This window comes from Pholcus phalangioides, unplaced genomic scaffold, assembly GCF_987345545.1.
Source record: "Pholcus phalangioides strain wild (caught in Gottingen) unplaced genomic scaffold, Ppha-v1.0 ptg000022l_1, whole genome shotgun sequence".
NCBI lineage: Eukaryota > Metazoa > Arthropoda > Arachnida > Araneae > Pholcidae > Pholcus > Pholcus phalangioides.
The window spans coordinates 11,996,501-12,021,373 of NW_028301615.1; the positions used below are offsets into that span (position 1 = coordinate 11,996,501).

General features: G+C 34.8%; 1 protein-coding gene across 4 annotated transcripts in view; it reads right to left on the bottom strand.

The window, feature by feature from the left end:
- The window catches only part of Usp20-33 (Ubiquitin specific protease 20/33), a 70,906-nt gene that overhangs the window by 40,513 nt on the left and 5,520 nt on the right, over positions 1 to 24,873 (bottom strand). For all 4 annotated transcript variants that reach the window (XM_089249442.1, XM_089249443.1, XM_089249441.1 and 1 more), the window contains exons 2-10: positions 21,798 to 21,912; positions 19,271 to 19,390; positions 17,225 to 17,429; positions 16,956 to 17,025; positions 16,054 to 16,167; positions 14,458 to 14,536; positions 9,687 to 10,436; positions 3,264 to 3,439; positions 1,442 to 1,592 (exon numbers count right to left, since the gene is read on the bottom strand). In XM_089249442.1, coding sequence (XP_089105568.1) covers positions 1,442 to 1,592; positions 3,264 to 3,439; positions 9,687 to 10,436; positions 14,458 to 14,536; positions 16,054 to 16,167; positions 16,956 to 17,025; positions 17,225 to 17,429; positions 19,271 to 19,390; positions 21,798 to 21,887 — 1,755 coding nt within the window. In that variant the 5' untranslated portion in view covers positions 21,888 to 21,912. The remainder of the gene's footprint in view (positions 1 to 1,441; positions 1,593 to 3,263; positions 3,440 to 9,686; positions 10,437 to 14,457; positions 14,537 to 16,053; positions 16,168 to 16,955; positions 17,026 to 17,224; positions 17,430 to 19,270; positions 19,391 to 21,797; positions 21,913 to 24,873) is intronic.

Sequence of the window (24,873 nt, forward strand, 5' to 3'; positions counted from 1 at the left end):
ACTGAGTTATCCATTCTTTATTTAAAGGGATTTACATTTTACTGTTCAATGCCAGTGTAATCATTTTTGACAAATGAAGCACTTTCATTACTAGCTATTTACAGAGCTTTGTAAATATTGTTTATGTCCCTGCATGCCCTAAAAATGCCGAAGATAATTGAGTGTTATTGGGTAGCATCAGAATCACAAAACCTAGAATAAGTCTATGAATCCAACTGCTTTGTTTGCAAACTGTTGTTTTGCCTATACACAAAATGTGCACCACAAATGTGATGAATGTTAGTTACTTTCCTTACCATGAAGTAGTAAATACAAAGTTATTTTTTCCCTCCAGGAGACATGTTTCTAATGACTACTCTACTTGTTGAACCCTCAAACTAAGCAAAAGAAAAATTAATAAACCAAAAGGTTCACATACAATCCCCAAATAACCTGAAAAATGATATAATTTGTTTTAGTAGAATCATTAACTACAATCTACTACTTTTGTATTATTTGGCAATATAACGATGATTCCCTCCTCAATAAAAATCTATTCACAAATTTTTTGACAGAATTGGGTAGAAAAGTAGGACAAACACTAGAAATAAAGATAAAAGTAAGACAAGCAATTTGGGAAATTTGCCTGTTGTGGCGTTGTGTTTGTATTTGTGAGCCATGCAAAATCAGTTTGAAACACTTTAGAATTTTTTGCCGGAGCTGTCGCTGATTAATACAAATACAACAAATACAAATACAACGCCACAACAGGCAAATTGCCCAACAAGGTGGCTGACTTAAGAACATCATGGATCCCCAAGCCATTTTTTGGAGGCCCTACCTACTACTGCTACACCACACATGCACCCCCCCCCCCCCGCGGAACCCCCAAACGAACCCCTAACGAATCGGTACACGCGGGAATGTGCGTGTACGTGTAGTGCAACCTGACGTAACGTTTTGTTTCTGTGTAATGCTTGTTATGTGTAGTGCTGTCATCCGCCCCCAGTTTTTCTAACTATGAGTGAAGTGTTATGGTTGAATGATTTACCGTTGTAGGACTGTTGCTCTCTGTGGCGAGACTTTTTAACGGGGAGATCGGCTTGCATTTGCGCCTTGAAGTTGGGAACCACAGAAAACCAACTTCAGCCGACCACCACTGTGGGGTTCGAACCTGGATCCTCGCATCACGAGTCCGGCACTATAACCACTCGACCCCCACAGCGGCACAATCCGCGATTTTATCATATTCATATAACTAAGATATTCACCTTCAACTCGTTGCTCGCGAGCAACACAGTGCTCCATGAAGGACCCAGAGTGGTTGACGCTTGTGTCAAATTTTGTGCTCGCGAGCACTTGATCAACGTTCCAGTTAAACAACTATGGTTATACATTAGTTACATTAGTTAAATACATTAGTTACTGAGTGATGAAATTAATAATAATTCACAAATCTGACCTCTGGCAATTCAAGAACTTTGGAAAATTTTATTCCATTGCGCAGCTTCTTGCATTTCTCACAACTGTACATGTTATCACCTTTCAATTCATCAGCAGAAAAAAAAGCTGCAAGACAGTCTTGGAGACTCACTGCTGGACCCAAAAACCAGCTACTCGATCATCAAAATTTAAAGAAATAACAGAACATTTAAAAACATAAAACATCAATAACAAACTAAAATTTCAATATGCAAAAAAAGAACAATCAACAAAAGGGATTTTAAACTAAATCTTTCATTTGATCTCAAAAGTATTGCAGAAACTTCAACCAATAACAAAAAAAACTCAAACTTAAGTTTCTCCTATCATGCAAGATTTCCTATGTACAATCTGCAGATACAAATTGTTCTATTTTGAAGGGAAAAAATTTATAAAACTGCAACAGCATAAAATCTGCATATGCAAGTTTCATTCACTAATGATGAAAACTTAAGAAATGAGAGGGGTTATTTTTCATGTTTTTATAGAAAAAAAATATCAATTTTTCTCTCTCTCTACTCAAATCTCTGAAACATTATATTTTAGTAATTAAATTTTTCAATATTTATTCCATACCAACAACTAAAGGATGAAAAAACTGCATATAATGCACGGCAATGTATAATACACATTCTGATGCCATATAATTTCCCGATTATATGCAAGAAAATATAATACAGTCACAATGCTCGTTATAACGACCCCACATTATAGCGACCATTCCATTGCAATGACCGGTAGGATAAGTCCCAAATGTTTTCATATAATGACTATCGTGTATGTTTTTCTTTCAATTCAATGACCCTTCCAATGTAACAGTTTTTGATGAGACTGGGGGGGTCGTTATATCAAGCGGCAACTGTAGTTTGTGAAAAAAAGCAGAAACAACTTCATTCTTTTGAGGTCTTTCTCTCTCCCAGAACTTCTCATCTCTTTTCTTCAACTTAATTACTATAAGTATAATCAGAGGGCATGACATAATGTGTATGGTATCCATAGTCAATGTGGATCATATGTTAAATTCCCTTCCATTATATAGATATATTACAGCTAACATAATAACTATATCACATCATAATTATTCTATCCAATAAATCTTGATGGGTTTGGCAGTAAAAGGCTTGTGATTTTCACCAATAACGTTATTTTCCAATTTTTGAAGATCTTTGTTAGAAAGTCTAGCAGTTGATCAACACCCTCAAATCCAAGAAATTTTGCTGTAATAGATTGAGTTGGCAAGCTCACTGCCATGTTCAAAATTACTGGAATCAGAAACTCCAGGCCAAATTTTCTTCCAGAGTCCCTTCGTATAGAACTTTTTAACTTCTCCCCTTGCCTTTCTAATTTTGTCAGCAACAACTTTTACATTATAGAATAGTTCCTTGAAAATTCTTGCACTAAAATTTAAACTTTGCACTCACTAGCCTTAAGAATGTTCTGTGGAGAAAACAATGTTTTAAAGTCGCAATAACACAGACATAATGAGAGATGTTGTGTTTGGTGGTAATAATTAGTTAAAGTAAAACTAGTTACTAAATTTTTTTAACCAGCTCTCTGAATTTTTTTTAAATAATTTTTTTTAAGATTACATGGCAAAAATAAGCAAAAATTAAAAAGGCACTTGTATGTGCTTTTTAAATGTGCTTGATGAATTAGACATTACTAATAGTATTGACAGTCAATCTACTATTTTTTTTAACCATCACATGTAAATTAATATATAAATGAACAAAATTTTTTTACATGAAAAATCCACCTAAAAACGAGATTAAAAAAAAATCAATACTTATAAATGGCCAAACCTGAACATCCAGTTGAAGAGCCAACTAAACCAACCCTGATTACTATAAACATCTGTACAGGTGGCACTGCCAATTCCCTTCTGTTGATTTCCTTGTGAAGCATGCAGCATATGCAAATGGTCTCTCGTAGGAATAGGAAGAGACAAATCCTGGAATGTTTCCTTTGTCATAGAAACCTTTGATGGATAAATTTTAATTTCAATGATTTAAAAAAAACAGATGATAAAAGAAAGTTATTTTTTATCAGTGCTACATGAACACACAGTTTAAATTAAAATATAGTTAGCACTTGTTTTACCAAACTTTTACGAGCTGGAACAATCAGTTATTACATGGAAAAGACGTTCACAGAAATACAGGGCTCCCATTATTCAAAAAATTGGAAAAAGCAGGACTAAAAAGTAAGGATGGGAAGGGTAACCCCCCCCCCCCTCCGTAGACAACATATAGCATAATTTAAAGGAAAAAATTCATTAAAAAAATTTTATTTAAAAAAAAAATTTAAGTACATTTTTTTTCATAGCACTATTTCAATATCCTATAAGATTGACTCAAGTTAAAGCAAAATGACCGAAATGACGGCAACAAAAACAATTTTTGGCCAAAATCGCAAACTGGCAACCAAAGAACAAAGAATTCTCTCTCTCCTCACAATGTATATTACATTCCTTTTTTGGATCTTCCACAGTCCAGTCTGTCAACTCTCTTCGACAATATACAGAAAATTATGAAGACCTACATTTTTTAAGAATGATGCTCTCTTACAGACCACTTTTAAAATCACAGTGCAAAATGTGTAAATTACAAGATCCAATGTAAATAAGTCAAAATGAGCCAGATGGTTTTACTGTGTTATCATCCCTTTTTTAAAGAGGTTCTGTTTACATTTTACTGTTCAATACCAGCGTAATCATTTTTGAAAAATGAAACTTTGCTTCCTGATCTTTGCTGAGTATTGTAAACCTTCAAGGAAACAGTAATTTTCCGGATATTATGCTGAGGTGAGCTCGGAAAGAAAAGTCATCGGCGGAGACGTGATGACTTTTCTTTCCGAGCTCACCTCAGCATAATATCCGGAAAATTACTGTTTCCTTGATATCTCTGGCTGAGAAAAAAGCCATCTACATTGTAAACATTGTTTATGACTCTGCATGCCCTAAAATACAGAAGACAAGTGAATGCTATTGGGTAGAATCACAATCACCAAACCTATAATAGGCCTATGTATCCAACTTCTTTGTAATGCAAACTGTTGTTTCCCCTACACACAGAATGTGCAACATAATTTTGAGCTATGAATGTTAGTTACTGTCCGAGATCATAAAAAAAGTATATAAATGCAAAGTTATTTTTTCCAAAATGTACAACCAGAAGCACTTTTTAAAAACAATACAATTAAAAGATAAACATGAGAATAAAAAAAACAGTCTGAATTAAGGTGTTTTATAGAGATATCCACATTAGCTACAAATTTCAAGGTGTTTTGAATTCTAGCAAATGTTTTCATTGCTTTCAGTAAAACAGCGAGTATGTGCTTAGATGGAATGAAGGAATATATGAGTCAGTAAGTAGGAACTAATTTTTTAAATTATCGTCATCACTTTTATTTATTTTTATCATCTGCTCCTTCCAAGATGGCTATTAAAACAAAGTATATTAAAACAAAAAATATCAAGTCCTTTAAACAAACAACTTTAACACAAGAAATGTTAAACATGTTATCCACCGTAATCTGGCTGAGAGGTGTAAAATGCTTATTCAACTACGAATCAAAGTATGTTATGGTAATGATGTGTGGATGTGCTTTCAATTCACCAAAGTTTGTAATCTGACCACTGCACATGACATTTTGGGGTAACCTTGAAGCCAAAAGTTGCAAGGGTTATATGTGTAGTAGCGTATTCACATTGTATTCAGGTGAACATGGCAGCCAGGTATTGTATTATATTGTTGTTGTCAAAATGGTTCTTTAGCAGCTGCTTCATTGGTGTTGCAATGTGCATCTTGATGAAAGGTGTGCTAACCACTAAATTAAAAAAAAAATTTAGGTGCCAGCCAAATTTGTTAAGAGCGAAGCACGTTTACCCCAAGAAAAACAATACTGAGGAATGTGTCCCCCTGGGACGACTTTATGACCAATTCTCATGTTGGAAGACACATTATTACGAAATCAAAAAAACTAATTGTCTCATACTTGCATCATTTCAGCAATGATGCATATAAAATTTTAGGTGCCAAAACTGATTTTCTAGTCACTCTGGCATATGCGATTTGTCCAGGCCTGCTATTCACACACTGATGCTGTTGAAGTGCCAAAATGATATGGTTGCGCAAAATAGATTATACCGCTGGCCAAGTACAGCATGATCTACTTGTATATTTTGAAGGTTTTTTTTTCTTTTGCGAAAGAAAATTCCATTGCTTCATGCAATGGATCCATGCAAATTTTCAAGCCATTCTGACCAGCAGTTCTTATTTGTGTTGTAGAATCAGAAGTTTAATTATAATCACCCAGCATATAACTGATTATTTTTCATAAATCACTTACTACTGTACATCCGAACCAACGGTGACCCAGTCCATATTCCAAGGAATTTCTAACTGAAAATGTTTTGGACAGGGATCACCAGCCACTTCACGAACAGCCCAATTTTTGGCTTTTACTACTGTACAGTAGAACCTTGATTAACTTAGTAAGGTAGGGGTAGTGTCGAAAATAAGTAAAAAATTATAATGCAATATTAAGCCTGTTGGTGATACACAGTACGAGATGTGCTGCTTCCTATGGAAAGAACATTAAAATGTCTGTGAGGTAATGTAACCACTAGTACACTGGTTATCCTTTTCACCTGCCTTTAGCATGACAGTGAAGTCACTACTATTGCTGCTTCTTTGTGAAGGGGGGAAAAAAGCCTGTAAAATAATACCACCACCACCACATGTATGATGCAATTCTCATTCATGAATTTGTTCAAGATAGAGCATCGGAATATAGCGCAAAGTTAGAAAATTCAGTAAGAATGAGAAATTTTGATACTGTATATAATTTTCAACTGAGATACTTAATATGAAAGAAAATTTATATTCAGATCACTTTTATGAGATTTTTTGAAAAAAACCACTTGTATCATCTTACACCATTTAAGGATATACCATCAGAATGTACCTCAAGAATAGAAAATGAGGTAAGAATTAAACATTTTGGCTAATAATGAACCAATACGATATTTTTCAGGGGAAAAAATTATATTTAGCCCATTTTTATGTGGGTTTTTTTAAAAAACCCCACTTGATTAAAACCAGCATGGTTTAAACCAAACAACCGATTTGCTGGATACACTTTTTTTTTATCCCTATAAAACAATGACAACTGACAAATCCCAGGCAGCATGATGATGCTGCCAAAAATAGATGCTGGTGCTTATAATGAAACTTTCTACATGTGGTTACTAAATTGGTTTCTGAGGGCAACAAAAAATTCTCAGACTTTACATCAACGTGTGTACCAACATAAAAAAAAAGTCAATAAGCCCTGGAAAAAAAAATTATTTTGTGCCATTTTCCTCAAGAAAATTTCTTTGGCTCCTAAAAGATCTGGCTGGTGCCTAAATTGTTTTCAATCATCAAGCCTTTCTGTAAAACATGACAACAAATAAGCATTTTTTTGAGTGTTCAAATCTGCTCATACATGACATTCAATTTTACAAGTTACTACTTGCAATACAGTAGAATAATCAGACAAATTATTATATCAATGAACTTTAACAAAAAACTGCAATATCTAACAGTCGAAACATGTGAGAAATATGGAAATATTGCTTCAGAATCATTACAATGGAAATGATAGCAGTTTCAACTAATTGAATTCCCATATATAAAACATTTACATCATAGGCAAGAAGATTCGGATGAGCTGTAACTACCTTCAGATACAAAATCTTGAACCAGGAAAGAAATAATGTTGCAATTATCTTACTGTTTTATAACTTATGCGTAATCAAGTTTGTTGCATTACTTGGATATGTGTGTTTGCCAAACATGGAATCTCATAGACGCTCTTGTATATGCACGTTAAATGGAGTTAACATAAGTAGTGGATTGAAAATTAGTTTCATGTGAAAATTTATACATATCGATAAAAATTGATATACTTGAAAACTTTTGAATTTTCACAGGTGTCACACTTACTCCATTGCATATTTTTATAAAGGGTAAGTGTGGCACCCCAGTTTATTTCCTTAATAAAAATTTAAAAAATGAAACCAATCATATACTAGTATATAGATAAAATTGAACAGTATTTTTTTTTTTTTGGTATAATAATTTTTTTTTTAATGAAAAATATTAGAATTTGAATAAGCAAACTCTGAATTAGAACATTAAATTATTTGGTAGTATCATTTTGGTGTAACAAAAATGAATATGCTTATATGACATGATGTCGCTCTTTACTTGTAATGCAATATATACAGAAAGCTGGATGTTGTGAAGATATTTTTTACTATGTTGATTTTTTAAGGAAAGGAAAAAACTCATCTCTGGCCTCTACCGGGAGTCGAACCCGGGTCCCTTGTTTGCCAGACAAGTGCTCTCACCACTAAGCTACTAGAGTCTATGAGCTATTAGTTGATCGTGTCAGACTGTCCATTGCATGGTCCCGTTTGGCATATATACGCTCCAATGAAGGAAAATCTCTATCTCCTCTGTAGCTTAGCGGTGAGAGCACTCATATGGCACACGAGGGACCCAGGTTCAACTCCCGGTAGAGGCAGAGATGAGTTTTTTTCCTTCCTTAAAAAATCAACATCTCAAAAAATAAACATCTTGACAACATCCAGCTTTCTGTATATCTTGCATGAATATGTTTAATTGTGCCACTTTTATTGTACCACATAAAGACTTTAAAACTTACGAAAAAGTGAAATATGTTTGATACCTAGCTACAACACATTATTTTATCATTATTTCCCAATTAATATTTTCCATCGAATATTACAAACCTCAACAATCATTAACATTCACATAAAAACTTGTATTATGAAATATTTTGGGCTATTAAAATACAGCGGAACTTTGGTTAACAAGCAATTTGCATAATGAGCAAAAATTGTGAACAAATTTTGACTTGGTTAACGAGTGATTGTTTGCATTTGAGCAAAAATTTTGAGTTTATTTATTTTCACATCACAACGGAGCTGATGGTTTTTGCTTTCGCCCACACATGTTATGGAATTCGAGGTATAATATTCTCCCCTACGGCCTCCGGTAAGTGTGCCTCAACTGGAAAATTAACACACGTGCAGTATGAATATTTACGATATGAGACTAGATGTAACATAGCAGCAATGCGGGGAAGACCATGGACTGGAGGTGCATGAGGATGGCATTCAAGAACTACTTGTGAAAAATGTCTAGAAGTTGACAGTAGATGAATTTATGGATCTCTTTTTCATGCACCAGCAAGAGTTTATGGACAGTATCTCGCCTGAGGAAGAGAGAAGTAAGGAGGAGTCCCTCACATAAAATGAAATTATAGAGATGTGTAGTGTGTTTGAATCTTTGCAAAACTCTGCAGAGAAGAACCACCCAAATAAAACTCTGTAGCAATGTGCAAGCTCTCCAACAAACACTGCAATTTACCATTTCCCAGAAATCCTAAAACAGAGGCAAAAGTAAGACTCATTGGATAAGGTTCTTTTTAAAAGTCATACAAAAAGAATAAGTGCACAAAACAGTGAGCCTTTTATTTTGTTTATGATATTAATATTAAAGTTATCACACTTCATGGAAATTACGTTAGCACAAAGTAATTGTTATTCTAATACAAAACACAAACTCTGATTTACGTGGAAGGACTCAAAAGTGTGGGTGAAAGCAAAAACCATCAGCTCTGTTGTGATAACGTGAAAATAAATTTAAAAAAGCACAAATTTTTGCTCATAATGAAAACACCCCCTTAAACTCATCCTATACGATAGTCCTTCCCTCTCTCTCATCGTTTAGAACAAGTTAATTTGTAAACATTTATCCTATCGTATGTTTATTGATGGTGTTGTTTGCATAATATATATTTTATTGCATTATGTATAATTATTGATTGAATGCCGTTTTTGTTAGCCATTCTTATGTGAATGATTAATTGCAGAATGAATTATCCATGTTTCCATTATTTCCTATAGGGAAGTTTAACTCGCATAACGAGCTATTGACGAGCACGTTGGCGGAACAAATTAAGCTCGTTAACTGAAGTTCTACTGTATGATCAAAATATGCTGTATCGTGGTTGTGTATCACATTAAAAACAATTTATCAAATACCCCAGATCTATGTTATGCTATGAGAAAATAATTTTTTTTTTTTAATTTTCATTTTTATTAACATTCATACAAAGATTATAAAATAGTAATTATACACTATACTTACTGTATCACAGGTAAGGCATTGCACCGAGCTGAGAATTTTCCCATCAAATGTATCTGATATTATGCTACGGTATTGGAGCGGTTTCTTTCGCCTTGTAGATGAGTATGAACCAACAATGCTATGAGGCGATATATTCTGCCTTTGCATTTGTGAAATGCATTGTCTTCCGGTAAAACTATTGTGGTTGCACTTTGCACAGTCAGACGAGTAATTTTCAAAGCTACATAATGTCCCAGATGGTGACTTTCTATCTGATGAACCATCGGTGAAAACTGATGAATGATTATAAGGTAAGCCAGAATCAGAACCACCACTATATATTGGAGGTCCACCTTCAGCAGCTACCAGAGCCTGCCTTTGAGCAAAGTTACTGCACTCTTTCATCTCTTTGTCCATTTCGGAAGTTTTTGGTCGATTGTTACTCTGGAATGACTGATGTTCAGCACAGTGATTTCCAGCATGAAAGCTATTTTTCATGGCTTCGTCTTGAAAACAAAACGATTCTGGAATATCATTAGAATCGCCTATACATGAGCTTTTTTCACTGCTTAACCCAGAATCACAAGTCTCAAATTCTGCATCAGACTGACTAGAATCTTCAGATATTCCAATAGCTGCTTCTCCATGGCAAGTGTCATATTCATTGTGGCTCTCTGATAACGGAGAGGATACCCCGGGAATTTCAACAACTGTCTCTTTCAACTCTTCATGAAGCTGGTCCATGAAGCATCGCAAAAACTCCTGAGCATCCTTGAAAAAGAAAAGAAAAAAGACACTACTAAAAAATATTGACATCACATTGAGAATGATAATAACTATCAAAAGCATAGGGTATACAATGCTCATCTACTAAAATTTCATCAAAAAAAAATCAACATAGTGATCCACAACATGATACTGTAGACCAGTGGTTCTCAACTGGTGCTCTGCGGAGCCTTTGTGGTTTCATGCGCACTTCTTAGAGGCTCCATGGTCGCTTGAGCAAAACAAATCAGTAAATTTTATAAATTAAAAAAGTAGGCCTATGGGGCTTCTGTTACGATATAAAAGTGAAGGTTTTATAATAGCCGGTTATGCCAAAAGCATGAAGAAAATTGTAGTTGACTTCTTGGCAACATGTTTAGAAGAATGGTTCCTATAAATATAATTGATGTCGAAGCACTTGTGTTTCCTTATGTGAAGCGTGTCATTTAGAATCGATGTATCCAGTCCACCCACCATGTTGTTTTGCAACACGTTATCAGCATGGAGGCTCTTGGATAACGTTCCATCGGTAAGTGGAAGTACATAGATAACTGAAATCCTAGTTTCACGAAGGATCCAAGGAAATTTTACACGCGTGCAACTAAACCTAATATAGATGAAGGAATTGAAGATTCCAAAGCTCTGTGGGGGACAATTACAACCCGTGGAGTATATGACGTGCGCTGCACTGGTGCAGAAAGACTGCTGGGATGCCAGAGAACCCGGATATGGACCAGAACTGAGGGAGGACGAGAGGAAAACAAATGAAAGGGCCCTCACGTTTCTGTTTTTAGTGTTAGGTGATTTTTTAATGATATCATAAACTGTGCAAGAGCAAGGGGCACTTGGGCATCCCTGAGGGACATTCGCATGAAGTTTGGATTATTACACATGCTTCAGCTTCTCAGAGAGTTTTTTGTTGTTTCGGTGAAGCCTGACGAATGCGTTAAGTGCATATTCAAGGAAATCGATAAACTTGCATCGAAAGGTGCAGTCCTGTGGATATGGTTTTACCGACTGGGAAGTCTTTCTTGTGATGTTAATGGGTCTGCCCAAAGAGTATGAAGGTATAATATTGAACTTGGAGTGTGATGAGAACGAACTGTCCACAAAAATGGTAAAATCGCATCTAATTGTGGAAGAGAAAAAGTTACTGTGTGGTTATACACAAATGAATCGCGTTGATAGAGCTCTTAAAACTGACAATATATAAAAAACTTGCGTACAATCAAGGAGATACTCCAGAAACAATGAGAGAAGAATTTGATGCTTTTTCTGTGGTGTTTGGGGAGACACAGCCAGAAACTGCCTTTCGAAGAAAATGCCCCATCAGGCTGAGGTGGTTTCGCAGAGCACGAATTGAGTACTCACTGCCAACGCTGGTAACAAGAAGCCTAGCCACGATTGGTATCTAGACAGTGGTGCAAAGGAGCACGTGTTCACAAAAATATGTTTCTCAACTCGACAACTGTAAAGTCTGAAGTAGAAATAGCTAATTCCAAGAAAACGGAAGTATTTGGAAAAGGTAATGTTATTTTGAAGCCAGTTAAATCCTATGGTAGAGAAACAGTCTATCTAGTCGACATTCTGTGAATGTACCAGAACTCACAGTAACCTCCTTTCAAAAAGGAAGAATCAAGGAGATAGGAATGACTGTTTCATTTCAAGGAGGCAAGGCCATCATCAAGGATCCTAAGAAAAAAACAGAGTAATCCTTACCGTATATAGAAGTGGAAGACTTTATAAGGTTGAAGAAATGAGGACTTATAAAGCACATATCTCAAGGCATGAAGAGCTTATCCACCAATGCTTGGGACATTTTCATTTGAATGCAGTGAAGAAGCTCATGAAGGAAGATGTCACTGTCAATAGTTATGCAGAAGCAATGGAAGGTGAAAGTATTTGTTCTATGTGTGTGTCCTTGGAAAGATAAGAAAAATTCCTTTCCTTAAAGGAGGGACCAAACATGCATCAAGGCCACTTCAGCTCATTCATAGTGATGTCACAGGACCTTTCATGCCTACATCTAAAGGAGGGTCAAGGTATATTGTAACCTTTATTGATGACTATTCAAGGTATGCTGTAGTTAAGCCTATGAAATCTGAATGTCAATTCTTTGAAAAATTCATTGAGTTCAAAATGACTGCTGAGAATTTCCATGGAGTTAAAGTCGCCACTCTACAAAGTGACAAAAGAGGAGAATATATCAGTCGTGAATTTGATTATTTTTTAATCAAGAATGGAATATTGAGGCAGTTCATGGTCCCTAGAACTCCAGAGCAGAATGGGGTTAGCTGAGAAAATGAATCACCATGTTCGACATGGCCAGATGCCTTCTCCTGGACTCAAAGATCCCAAACAACTTCTGGGCAGATGCTGTTGCTACTACCTGTTATTTGCGGAATAAATGTCCATCTGATACTACACAGGGAAGTATATCCAAAGAACTTTGGACCAAAAGACCTGTCGAAACTAGTCATCTTATAGTTTTTGGTTGCAAAGCATACGCTTAAATCAATATATATGCAAGTGAAGGAAAAGTTAGGAAAGCGCTCACAAGAATGCATTTTCAGTGGATATCCTGAAGGGGTCAAGGAATACAAGTTGTGGAATGTAAAGATGAAGACATATTTTTTGCCAGTAGGTATGTGACATTTGATGAGGCTGTTTTTCCATTCAGGAGGAGTTAAACAGGTTGTCAATTGAAAAGAAGTGAATTAATAATCAATCTAAATGACCAAGAAGTACAAGTGACACCTCCTGGAACCTCTCTAAGGAATGCATTACCAGACTTGAAGCATGCAGAGCAAATAGTTGGAAATTTAAAACAGCCAACAACTGCTGCAAACTCACCTCCTGATGTTAGAAGAAACGAGAGAGAAAGACCTGCAAGTTTTTATAGGAATCCAGTGTCATGCAAAGCTATCAATGAAGCACAGTCTAATGCTGACATTCCAATCGAGGATCCCACCACCGTCAAAGAATCAATGAAATCATCTAATGCAAAAATGTGAAAAGCAGCTGTAAAGAAAGAAGCAGAACAAGTGGCTCTTGAAGAAGCTGACAAGGTCAGAGATGCTGCCATCGAAGAGAAACTGGCAACCAGGAAACAGTTGGTCAATTAAATCAGCTAAGAAGACGACTGATAAAAATAACGCTGGTTGGAAAAGGCACAGGAGACCTGCTGAAGCAGCTGCCAAGGAAGGTGACCAAGATAATGATGTCGACAAGTATGGTACCACCGTTGTGAACGCTAGTCTGAAAAAATACAAGCCAAAAACAGAAAAAAGACATAGAAATGGTATTGGAGAGAAAGAAGAGGATGAACTTTTGTTGTCAAAGAAACGCTGTGATAGTCAGCAAGGTAAGAAGTTGAAGAACGATGAGTCAGCTGTCAATAATAGTGCCAAAGATGACAAGAAGGAAGAGAATGAGCCAAAGTCCAGCAGCAGCAAACCAGCTGTAGGCAAGAAGGATTAAGTGCATCAATGTTATTTTTCTTTTCATCATGCTTTGGCAAGGAAGAGTGTTACGATATAAAAGTGAAGGTTTTATAATGGCTGGTTATGCCAAAAAGCATATGAAGAGAATTATAATTGACCTCTTGGCAACATGTTTAGAATAATGGCTCTTGTAAATGAAACTGTGATGTCAAAGGACATGCGTTTTCCTTGTGTGAAGAGTGGCTTTCATTTATAATCGATATCTCCAGTCCACTCACCCCATTGTTTCGCAACAGCTTCACCATACAAATTATATACTAAAAAAAGCTCAGCGAGTTAATGAAGTGCCGATGTAGACTATAGTTTCCTAAACATTTTTGTTCATCCTCCACTACTAAGATTTTTTTCCTCATCCCCTCCCTTCCTAAGCAATCTATAACATTTTGTACTTCGCTGTATAACCTCTACTTCACTTACTCTCATCTCCAACAATATGATAGGGGATTTTTAATCTTTCCAACAATAAAGTTGGACTTCAAAAAAAAAATTATATAACATCTAAAAGCAATTTTTATCATTAATACCTGCTGCATGAACCCTCTAAAAACTGGAAAAACCATTTTGATGCCATATGCAATACCAGATGGAACAACATAACTAGGTCTGGAAGGGAAAACAGTAAGAAACTGTGAGAATACTGTTACACATTCATTCAAATACATAGACAAAACTCATCTGAAAATAAACAAATATACAATACTCATTATCTGGCACTGATCTGTTATAAAGACAATCAAATTTTGTTGACACCTTCAATGGCTGCCACCTAGTCACAAATTCCCTTGAAACTAAAGTTGAATTTGGCAGTAAACCCATAATTTGATAGCCAGATCCATTATTTGTGAATGAATGGAGAAATTGTGTAAAATAAGTAAACGTTTCTTCTCACTGGAAAAATTTCAATCTAGCTTTCTCTGAAAATTATCTTGAAATTTCAGATTTCATCTACACTTATTCGTTGTTTTCTTAGTCTACAGGTAGTTTTCAGTAGGATGAGTAAGTAACATCACTCCAAAGTGTAAGTGGGGAATCTTTACAAACATCATAAAAAATTATGAAACAAAAACTTTTTGTCTGCATGAGAGAAATTTTGTGAAATCTTTCAAACTAGCCAATGCACAGCAATGTCTGAAAATTGTGATTTGTCTCTGGCATGTTGCCCATTATCCTAGATCTGAAATATATTTCATGTAATTTGAAAAAGTGAATAACTGTGTATGTGGATTACTCTGATGGATTACCAAATCACTTGAGCATCAAGTACTCAAGTTTAGCAAACTTAGGGTGACCATACATCCCAAATTTCCTGGTACACAGTCCCGGTTTTCTTTTTTTTTCTAGCCGTCCCAACTTTTTGGCAGAAGTGTCCCGGTTTTTACATGACGCCTACTTGGATTTTTATTCTTCAATGAAGTCGAATATTGAAAATATTTTTGAACTCATAGATTATATTACGATAATTACAACTACAAATAGCCATATTTGCCTCAGTGAACGTTTTATTTCGTGGAATCCATTGCAATTTGCAGTAATGCTTCGTTTCCAGCCATTGTGATTTTTCTATAATTTCAGCAATATTTGGCAACATTGTTCACTTTTGGCAATAATTGGCGATGTCTCGTATTTTCCTGTATTTGGAATCCCAATTTCTTGTATTTCTCTCAAGGAAATATGGTCAGCCTAAGCAAACTGGAACTAAAGATATATAAAATACCTTTTCTATCCAATTTAGCCAAACACGCTATCCCAATATACTTGATCATTCCATCATTTTTGTCGCACTACAGTCATTTTCTACACACAAGAGCTAACTAAATCGGGACTTATTTTATTGCTGATTCTGAATGGCAGAATTTGACATTTTGCCTTTTTTATACTCAATGAGAGATTGGTGCATTAGTGTCTCTGTGTGGGATTTCCTGCTGTAGCAACCATTTTTATATCAATCAGTTCAAATGTTTTCAGTGCTAAAGAAATAAAGACATGCATCAAACATACAAGAGCAAAATCTCAAAATGATACGATTCATTTTTGAACGGGCAAAAAGAACTCACTGAGACATTTCAAATGACTAGCACCGCGATTTTATTATTAGCCTACATAGTATGAAAATATGTCACCTCCTTTTATGCCACATTTCTCGAATCAGTCTCATGTAACTTTTTGACAATCCTGGTTTCTTGTCTGATCGAACAAATGCTTCGCATTCCAGGAAAAAATAAGAGAGTTGAGGGCTGAGAAAAAAAAAATCAAAAATATTTCACCATATAATTTTGCACATTATATCAGTGACATTGCTGTAAAAGCTTAAAGGCATGGTGGCTATTGATCAGAAACTTCATAAACAACAGGTTCATAGTCACTGCTAGGAAAGAATGAAGCAACTGAACATCAAAGTTTAATTTGCAGTACGTGTAGTGATAATATTTTTCAAGCAATTAAACTACTTTCAACTGAGTATGGTTTTTCATTCCTGATTTCAAGATAAAAGATCTTTGAAGTACAAGTTTTAAATTGGTATAACAAATCAGCAAATTTACAAGTTTCATTAAAAATGGACATATTCTATCAAATAAATGTGAACTATTTTTACCGATTATTTCAAGATCAAACAACTATTTGTCAAAATAATAAAAAAAAAAATTCATCTGTTCATTATTAACTTAAAAAGTTTTCAAGTCGTGCATCAATTTGAGTGATTGCTATATGTATTTTTCAATTCTAAAGATATTATATTGAAAAGTTGCCATTTATGACATAGTATCATCCACATTTTAGTGGAGTGCATTATCTCTTTCTCTCACACACACACACACACACTAGTACTTTTTTATACAGAAAACTTATGTGATATGGATTTAGTTGAATTACTTTGTTCATACAAATTTAGTGAGCAACAAGTTCAAATCAATAGTTAAAGGTAAATCAATAAATACACTGTCTCACAAGTGTTGTATAAAATTTGAAAAGCTTCGTTAGGCAGTCTTACAAAATCACAAAACATAAGAAGTGATATACAAACCAATTTGATAATGCTTGTATTGCTGAATTCATATAGCATGTATTGCCCAAATTTTGTAAGCCAGTTAATCCTGTAAAAATAGAATAGATACCCACAAAACAGAAACATGTCAATTAGAAAATAAAATGCTATAAGGCCTATTATTTGCTCTAATAATAAAATTGTATAAGTTGCATAGAATATTAGAGCATATAATGAGTCAATTTCTAAATACAAAATGGTACAGTATAATACATACAATTTGTTTTGTTCATGCTTTTAGTTCCTACCTCTTGGTTTAAGATTTTCATCCCCAATTTCAGGATCATCCTCAGATTCTGATTCGTGACTATGCATCTTATTTAGTTTGTGATGAGTGGTGATCATTCCTGCTAAAGGTGGATCGTTATTTTCCAAAAACACTTCACAAGCACACAATAAGCAAAACACCCTCAAGGTGGTGAGATTCAAATACAGGCAATGTTCACTAGCCTCCTGTCAGGGGTATAAGAGATGATAGAACATTTAATTCAAAGAAATAGACAAAAGAAAACTCAACATTTAACATATTGGGCATTGTATGTTGCGAAATGAATCCCACGTCAGTTATCTTACATTTTTGACAAACAATAGATCTTGATGTATCACAGACTCGAATACACCATATGAACCATACTACTTTATTGAAATATTAAGAACCATTTTTATACATCCTGTGATATTGCAGTTAGATTATTATTATGCAGGGTCAAAAGATGCCAATAAGTATGTTTACCATCTTCAATGACTTGGAAATGAAAAACGTTTTCCGTCATTTCTCGAGGGCAAATGTTACTTTCATGGATTGTTGATCAATATATTGATTTTATATACATACAGAATATATATATATATGAATTTAATTCATCAGGCCTGATGAAGTAAAGCACCTTATTAATTTGCTGAGAAAATTTTTTTCACTTTATTTCATTTCGCGAGTCTATTAAAGACTCCAGTGAAAAATGAAAGGTGTATCCACATGATTGAAATATATTTTCTAAAGGTAGCAGGGGTGGGAAGTGACAAAGTCCATTTCAGAGCAGCTTTGGAGCAGCAAAATTCAGGACTAGGAGCAGATATTTATAAATTGGAGCAGTGAAATTAACAAGAATATTTTCGTTAACCCCCACCCCTTTTCAAAATAAAACAACTGCACTGTCTTTTGTTATCAAACATCTTTTCATCAGCTTGTTTTTTGTTTTTGGTGTTTCAGGTTTTTAACACCTTGTTTGAAAGAGCAGCTGTCATAAAATTTTTCGCACCAGTCTATTTAAGATGAATTTGGTTACTCAGGGCACTATTTGCTGTCTGGAATAGCAGCCCTTCAAATGGGCTGAAAATTTTTTAGTCTTTATAGAAATTATAAATTTTCTATATCAAGTTTTCAATTTATTTATACTCAGAAAGAAATTGTTGCAAAATGAGAGAGAATTTCGGAAGAATCAACATGATGGTTGGCGATTCAGCACTCATTATTTGGCGAGATTGGCAATCTGACAACGTTATTTGGCGATTTAACACTCATTATTCTGCAACATTGGCGATTTAACGCTCGTTATAAGGCGGACATGCTATTTTCACTCCCAGATTATTTTTTTTTCACGAAACATCGGGATTTGACGCAATGACAATCGACTACAGTAATTTCTGCTGCTTCCAGTGGCTACTTTTTTTTTTTTAACACGGAAACTGACTCACATTTGCGCTTTAAAGCTGAAAGATCATTGCAAACCATCCTCAGTTGCACGATCACAGATATTATTAGAGTTTCGCAATGGAAAGCCCGATGATGGGCCGATAGTTTAAATACGGCGATAGTTGAAGTACAGTGGAATAAAACACGCTCTTTTCGGAAAGAATCGTTTCGCGGCAAGCAGAAACAAAAATTTTTTTATGTCCTTTCCGAAATTCCGGGCATACTGAAGCAAAATTTGCTATTTGGCGCAGAAAAATACGAAAGTACCCTATTGGAGCAGGATGACACAAGATGTTAATTTTGGCACAGTACGGCGCAGAGTTCCCAAACTGAGGTAGGTCATATGTTTATATGGACATCCACTAAGGCCCAAAGTAGCCTAAACTCATACATATTCGTTTATCACCAGCCCAGATCATTTTGGACGTTACTAGTTTGTTTGGGGAAATTTCTGACACCAACCTATTTATGTAATAAGTCTAATTGAAAGTCATGAAAAAGTTAACACATCAGTTTATACATACGTTCTCATAATAATTATTTCTATTAGCTATACTGCAAAAAAATAAGGAATTGATTAACTCTTTTTTTTTTTGTTTACCTCAAAATGTCGAAGCCGATGGTTGATAGACGACTCGCCACAGGCCGTGTACAGACAATCTCTATGAAGGCAGACCCAAAGATATGGACCTTTGTTCTCACATGAATCACATTTTGATATCTAAGAATCAATTTTGAACAACTTATATCAGTCATAATATTTTAGCACTAAGGATATAAAAAGTGGTTTTTTAAATGGAAATCTTCAAATTAAATTTTTTTTTTCTTTTTAGATTTTAAATACGATATTAAAGTTATTACTAAATTTATTTACCATGAGTAGCAACAATCATACAACAGGAAAAGATACAACCAGAAAAAAGTACTTCGTAAGTTAGCAATGAATGATGTTATTTGTGGCAGAATGCATAATCATGAGTATTCCAACTCGTTTTGATTTTTGTGTTACCTTGTATCAAACACAGGGTTGGTAAAAAAACCGGGTTTTTTTGGTTTAAACCAGGTTTTTGTTTTAAATAGTATTAACATTAAAAACAATGAAATTTCTGAAAAATCATTCAAACTTCCAATAATTAACAAAAATAAAATGTTTATTAATGTAATTAACCCTATTCCCATACTTATTAATCAATAAATATTTATTAAATTTTAACAAAAACCAACTTTTGCCATTTAATTATTTTTTGCTTAACTCAATGGATTACTGTGTGTTTGAAAATTCTTTTAATGTTATTATTAATCATATAATATATAAAGGTTTTTCTCCAGTTACTTTCAGTATACTTAATTAGGAAGCTATTTTGCAAAAAGTAATAAAAATTAGGTGAATATAGTGCATTTAATGATGCATAAATAATGCAGATTAATTAACGATGATTTACGATATACAGGGTGATTATAACTAAGGTTCTGATTTCAAAACACTAAAAAAAGAGCGATTGTCAGAATGACTTGAAAATTGACATGAATATTCCTGAAAAAATTCAATTTTATTTGATAAAGGTGAAAAAAATACTTAAAAATGTAAAATTAATGACATCATCCAACATGTGGGAAATTTGCTCGCAGAATGGAAACGATAGCCAGTCAAGGCAAAATTATAACTTAATTATAGCATTGCACGAGTCCATAATTCACGGAAACATCACAAAAAAAATGAAGTAATTGAACAAATAACTACAACTTACTCAAAAAATGTTAAATATGTTGTCCACCGCGTGTTCTGGCTATGAGGTTGAAAGCACAAAAATTCTTGTTCAACAGCAGAATCGGAATATGCCATGGTCATAATGTGGATGTCCTTGCAATTCAGCTTTATTAAACCAAACGCGCCCCCTTTCCCCCGTTCATATTCCTGAGGAATGAGGAACTTCTAACATATAGGGAATGTGCTGGAAATTACAATTCATCAAAGTTTGCAATCTGACCACTGTTTATAACATTTTGAGGTACCCCCACAGCCAGTAGTTGCAAGGGTTAAGGTGCATCCTGTCAAAATGGGTCTTCAGCAGCTGCTTTGTTGATATTGCAATGTGCATCTTGATAGAAGTTCTATCCACACACTGATGCTGTGAAAGTGCCGAAATGATGTGGTTGCACAAAATAGATTATACTGCTGGCCAAGTACAGCATCATCTACTTGCACATTTTACACTTTTTTTCTTTTGCGAAAGAAACATCCATTGCTTCAGGAGTATCCATGCAAATTTTCAGGTCATTCCGATCAGTACTTATTGTATAGTTTTGGAATCAAAACTTAAATTATAATCACCCTGTATATAGCTGATTATTTTTTTATAAATCTGTTACTACTATACAGTAGAACCTTGATTAACTGGGCACAGTGTGTGTGTGAAAGTATAAAAAAACAACTATTGAATATTAAGACTGGGAGATATACAGTAGGAGATGTGCTACTTCTTATGGGAATGAAAATGTGAGGTAATGTAACAACTAGTACACTAGTCTTTGTCCTTTAAGGACAGCTGGTGTCTTTATTGGATTATAGGACCACCTGCCCCTAGCATGATGGTGTCACTACTGTAGCTGCTTCTTTGTGAAGGGAAAAAAAACCCCTGTGAGATAATACACCACTACATTTAGATGTGTGATGCAATCCTTATTCATGAATTTGCTAAAGATAGAGCATCAGAATGTAGCCAAAGGTTAGAAAATGTTGTAAGAATGAGAAGTTTTGACTTTTATATATAACTTTAAATGACTAAGATACTTCATATGAAAAATATATATATATTCTGGCCACTTTTATGAGACTTTTTGAAAAAAACCACTCATAAAATCTTACGTCATTTAAAGATATACCGTCAGAATGTACCCCAAGGATATAAAATGAGGTAAAAATTAAACATTTTGGCTAATAATGAACAAATATGATATTTTTCAGGGAAAAAAAATTATATTTAGGCCACTTTTATCTGATTTTTTGAAAAAAACCAAAGTGGTTTTTTTAAAAAAACCAGTTGGTTAAAACCAAGGTTTAAACCAAACAACCCTGAATTCAAACATGAAATAAAATTAAGTGGGTGACAGACACGAAGAATTTTTACCTCTCGTTTCTTTATGATATCCTCTTTCGTATAATCACCAACAACTGTTATGTGTGGACATTTTGAAATCTGTGAATTCATTCTATACATTCTTGATGCATAGAAGCGTCATGATCTGAAAAAAAAAAAAAAAAAAAAAAAAAAAAAAACATGTTTAAAATATTACTTTAGACAGAGATGCCGCTGTACTCTAAGTTTTTTTGAGTCCCTCTCAAAAAAAAATTTATCTTCAAAAAATTATGCCTTCTGCCCCCCCCCCCCCCCATAATTCACTGGTATTTCTATGAATTTTCTTCCAGCATCAGGGTTTAAGCTACGGTCGCATTTTGTAAAATCGTAGAATGCAAAAGAAGTAGTAGCCACTTTCGCAAAAATGCATACAGGAGGTACGAAACGAGTAAACATCCAACCATCAATCATTGCATTAGCATTGTAGCATTTTGCTAAAGCTTTTCCCCCTCATTTTCGCTTTTTTGCGAAAGGAATTTTTCATCCATTAAACCCTGTCCAGTATGCCCCAGGTCTTTGATCACCTGCTTATATTTCTTCGTTGAGACAACTGTGGGTCATGTTCTGGGTAGGAGAAGATATCTGTGAATCAAATATTTTATATCTAAAAACATGTTCTATCCAAAGGTTTATTTAATTTCATTGTAGGAAAAGCTTGCAAAGAAGCTCATTCAAGGGCATAGCGGGGGGGGGGGGGGGGGGGTAACCAAAAAGAGGGAAAAAGATGGACAAATCTACTGTTCTATCACTTTCATTCCCTCAAACGAAATTTCTGGATACACCCCTGAACTCATTAGCTCTGAGAATTTAACGTATGGAATTCCTCACATGTAATAAATCAAAAACAAATATACAGTTGATCCTGCTTATAACGTTTCTCCCATTTAGAACGTTTTTCCACTTAATACAACTTATTTTCGTGGTCCTAACAATAAGTAATTCTCATTACGACTTCCCATTTATTGTTTTCCTATTTACGTTTTTATGACAGTTTTTTGAAAAATGTTATAAGTAGGATCCCCTTTAATTAACAGTTGGAGGCACACATTTATACATATATTTACTAATAAATCAATCTATAAATTTCCTTCTGATTGATTTTATATTTCGTTAAAAAAATCCTAGCACTTCCAATATCTTCTGATCAAATTTAAAGCAAATTTGATTCTTTCTGTCTCTCTCAGACACTTATCTTCTGATTCCCTATTCATACTTTGATTTTCCTGGTAAAATGGTTTTATTTTCTTTCCCTAATGGGGTCCACTACTCTGATCTGTCGCCATTTAACTGCCACATATTTTCACACCTGAATATGGGAACTATGTCAGATTTGTGTTGGAGAAACTTAACAGTGTGCTTATGTGTGTGTGCCCAGCACTTGGCATGTTTTGTGTTAAATAAGTGGTGCCATCTATCTGGCCCTGCAACTAGATACTTTCTCAAATGGGGCAAGCACACATTCTGGCACACCCATATAATGTAGTTATAAAGGGTTAATTTGGGGCCCATCCCCCAGTCCAGAGCCCGGGACACTAGACTCGCCTGTCCCTCCACCCTCCCAGTCACGGCCCTGCATCTATCCTCCAAACTGGTAATGTGCACATTTGAAGTTTAATGTATACATATCTGCGTTGTAGGTCTTTGTGATCGCCGTGGCAACCAGAAGTTTCAAAGGAATAGCCAACTCAAATTTTGAAAACCTAATAGAAAATCACATTTTTAGCCAATTACTATTGCGCAATCGCAGGTTCCAAACTCGGATTTTCACCAAAAGCAAAATTTGGGGATGGGTTACATTCCCCCCCCCCCCAAGATCAAAAATTAAAAATATTTTTGTAGAGAATTAAAATATTGCAATAAAATAATCTTTCACACTATCGGTTAATTTTAAATTCTTTTCCAGTCTTAGTGACCTAAACTTTCTGTGAAGAATTAGATCCTTGTGCCCCTTCAAAAGCTGATTCTGCGTACACACACCCGTGATTTTCGCAATGCGAAACGGTGACTACCACATAGCAGCTAGATGACAAAACTGGATATTCAAGGACGAGTTTTTACAGATTCGATTTTTTTTTTCCACGATCTAGGGAAAGTTTTACAATTTGAACAGGCGTTCCAATCCTTTATGATTAAAAAAAAATTAGATTCGCAATATTACAGGAACAAGGCGAATTTACGCCACATAGACGCTATCTCCGAATGCTTCAAATAGCCCAAAAGTACTGTAATTTCTGGTATGTGACCGGAAGGAAGAATATCTGCAGGAGAATAAAAACTCCCAAAATTTGACAACTACATAACTCCTAATTCAGGAAAGCAATTAGATATCCCTCATCTTACTTGTCAACAACTCGCATGTATATCAATACATAGTGTACAATGTACTAAAACTACTTTTTCAAGGTCATGTGATCATGATACATGGTAAAAAGGGGAAAGTTGGGGATGTTTTTCTCTTTTTTCTTTTTCTTAAAACTAGAAAAGAACGCGTCCTCTGGGACACGTGATAACAATTTTTATGCGTCCTTTTCCGAAATTACAGGCATTTGACGCATTATAGCACGTTAATGGCATCTCTGACTTTGTTATGTGAAAGTTGATATTTTGTGAAAGAATACTATTAAAATTATGATTATTACTTGATTTGGTAGTTAACTGAATTTTAAGTCATCAAGTAATCTAAAATCTGTCCCAATGCAAGCAATCAAGTAGTGAATTATAATTAGATAATATAGATCATTTTTTGCACCGTGGTCATTTTCTGCATTTCTGCACACAAGAGCTCATTAGACTGGGACCTAAAATTTCTTGCCAATTCTGAACAGCAGCCTTTTTCATACTCACCAAGAAGTTGGTGCGCTAACCCCTTGGTGTAGGACTCCTTGCAATAGCAATCTTTTTCTGAGGTCATGTCGCAGTTTCTGATGTAACCCTGCATCAGGAGTTTCTGACAAGGACGAACTCAGTATCAATCTCACGACACCTCTAAACATCATTTGGTATTTTAAGAGAGTATCTTATCAACTTGGGCTAATGTGCCCCCAAAAAAATAGACTGGATCTTATTC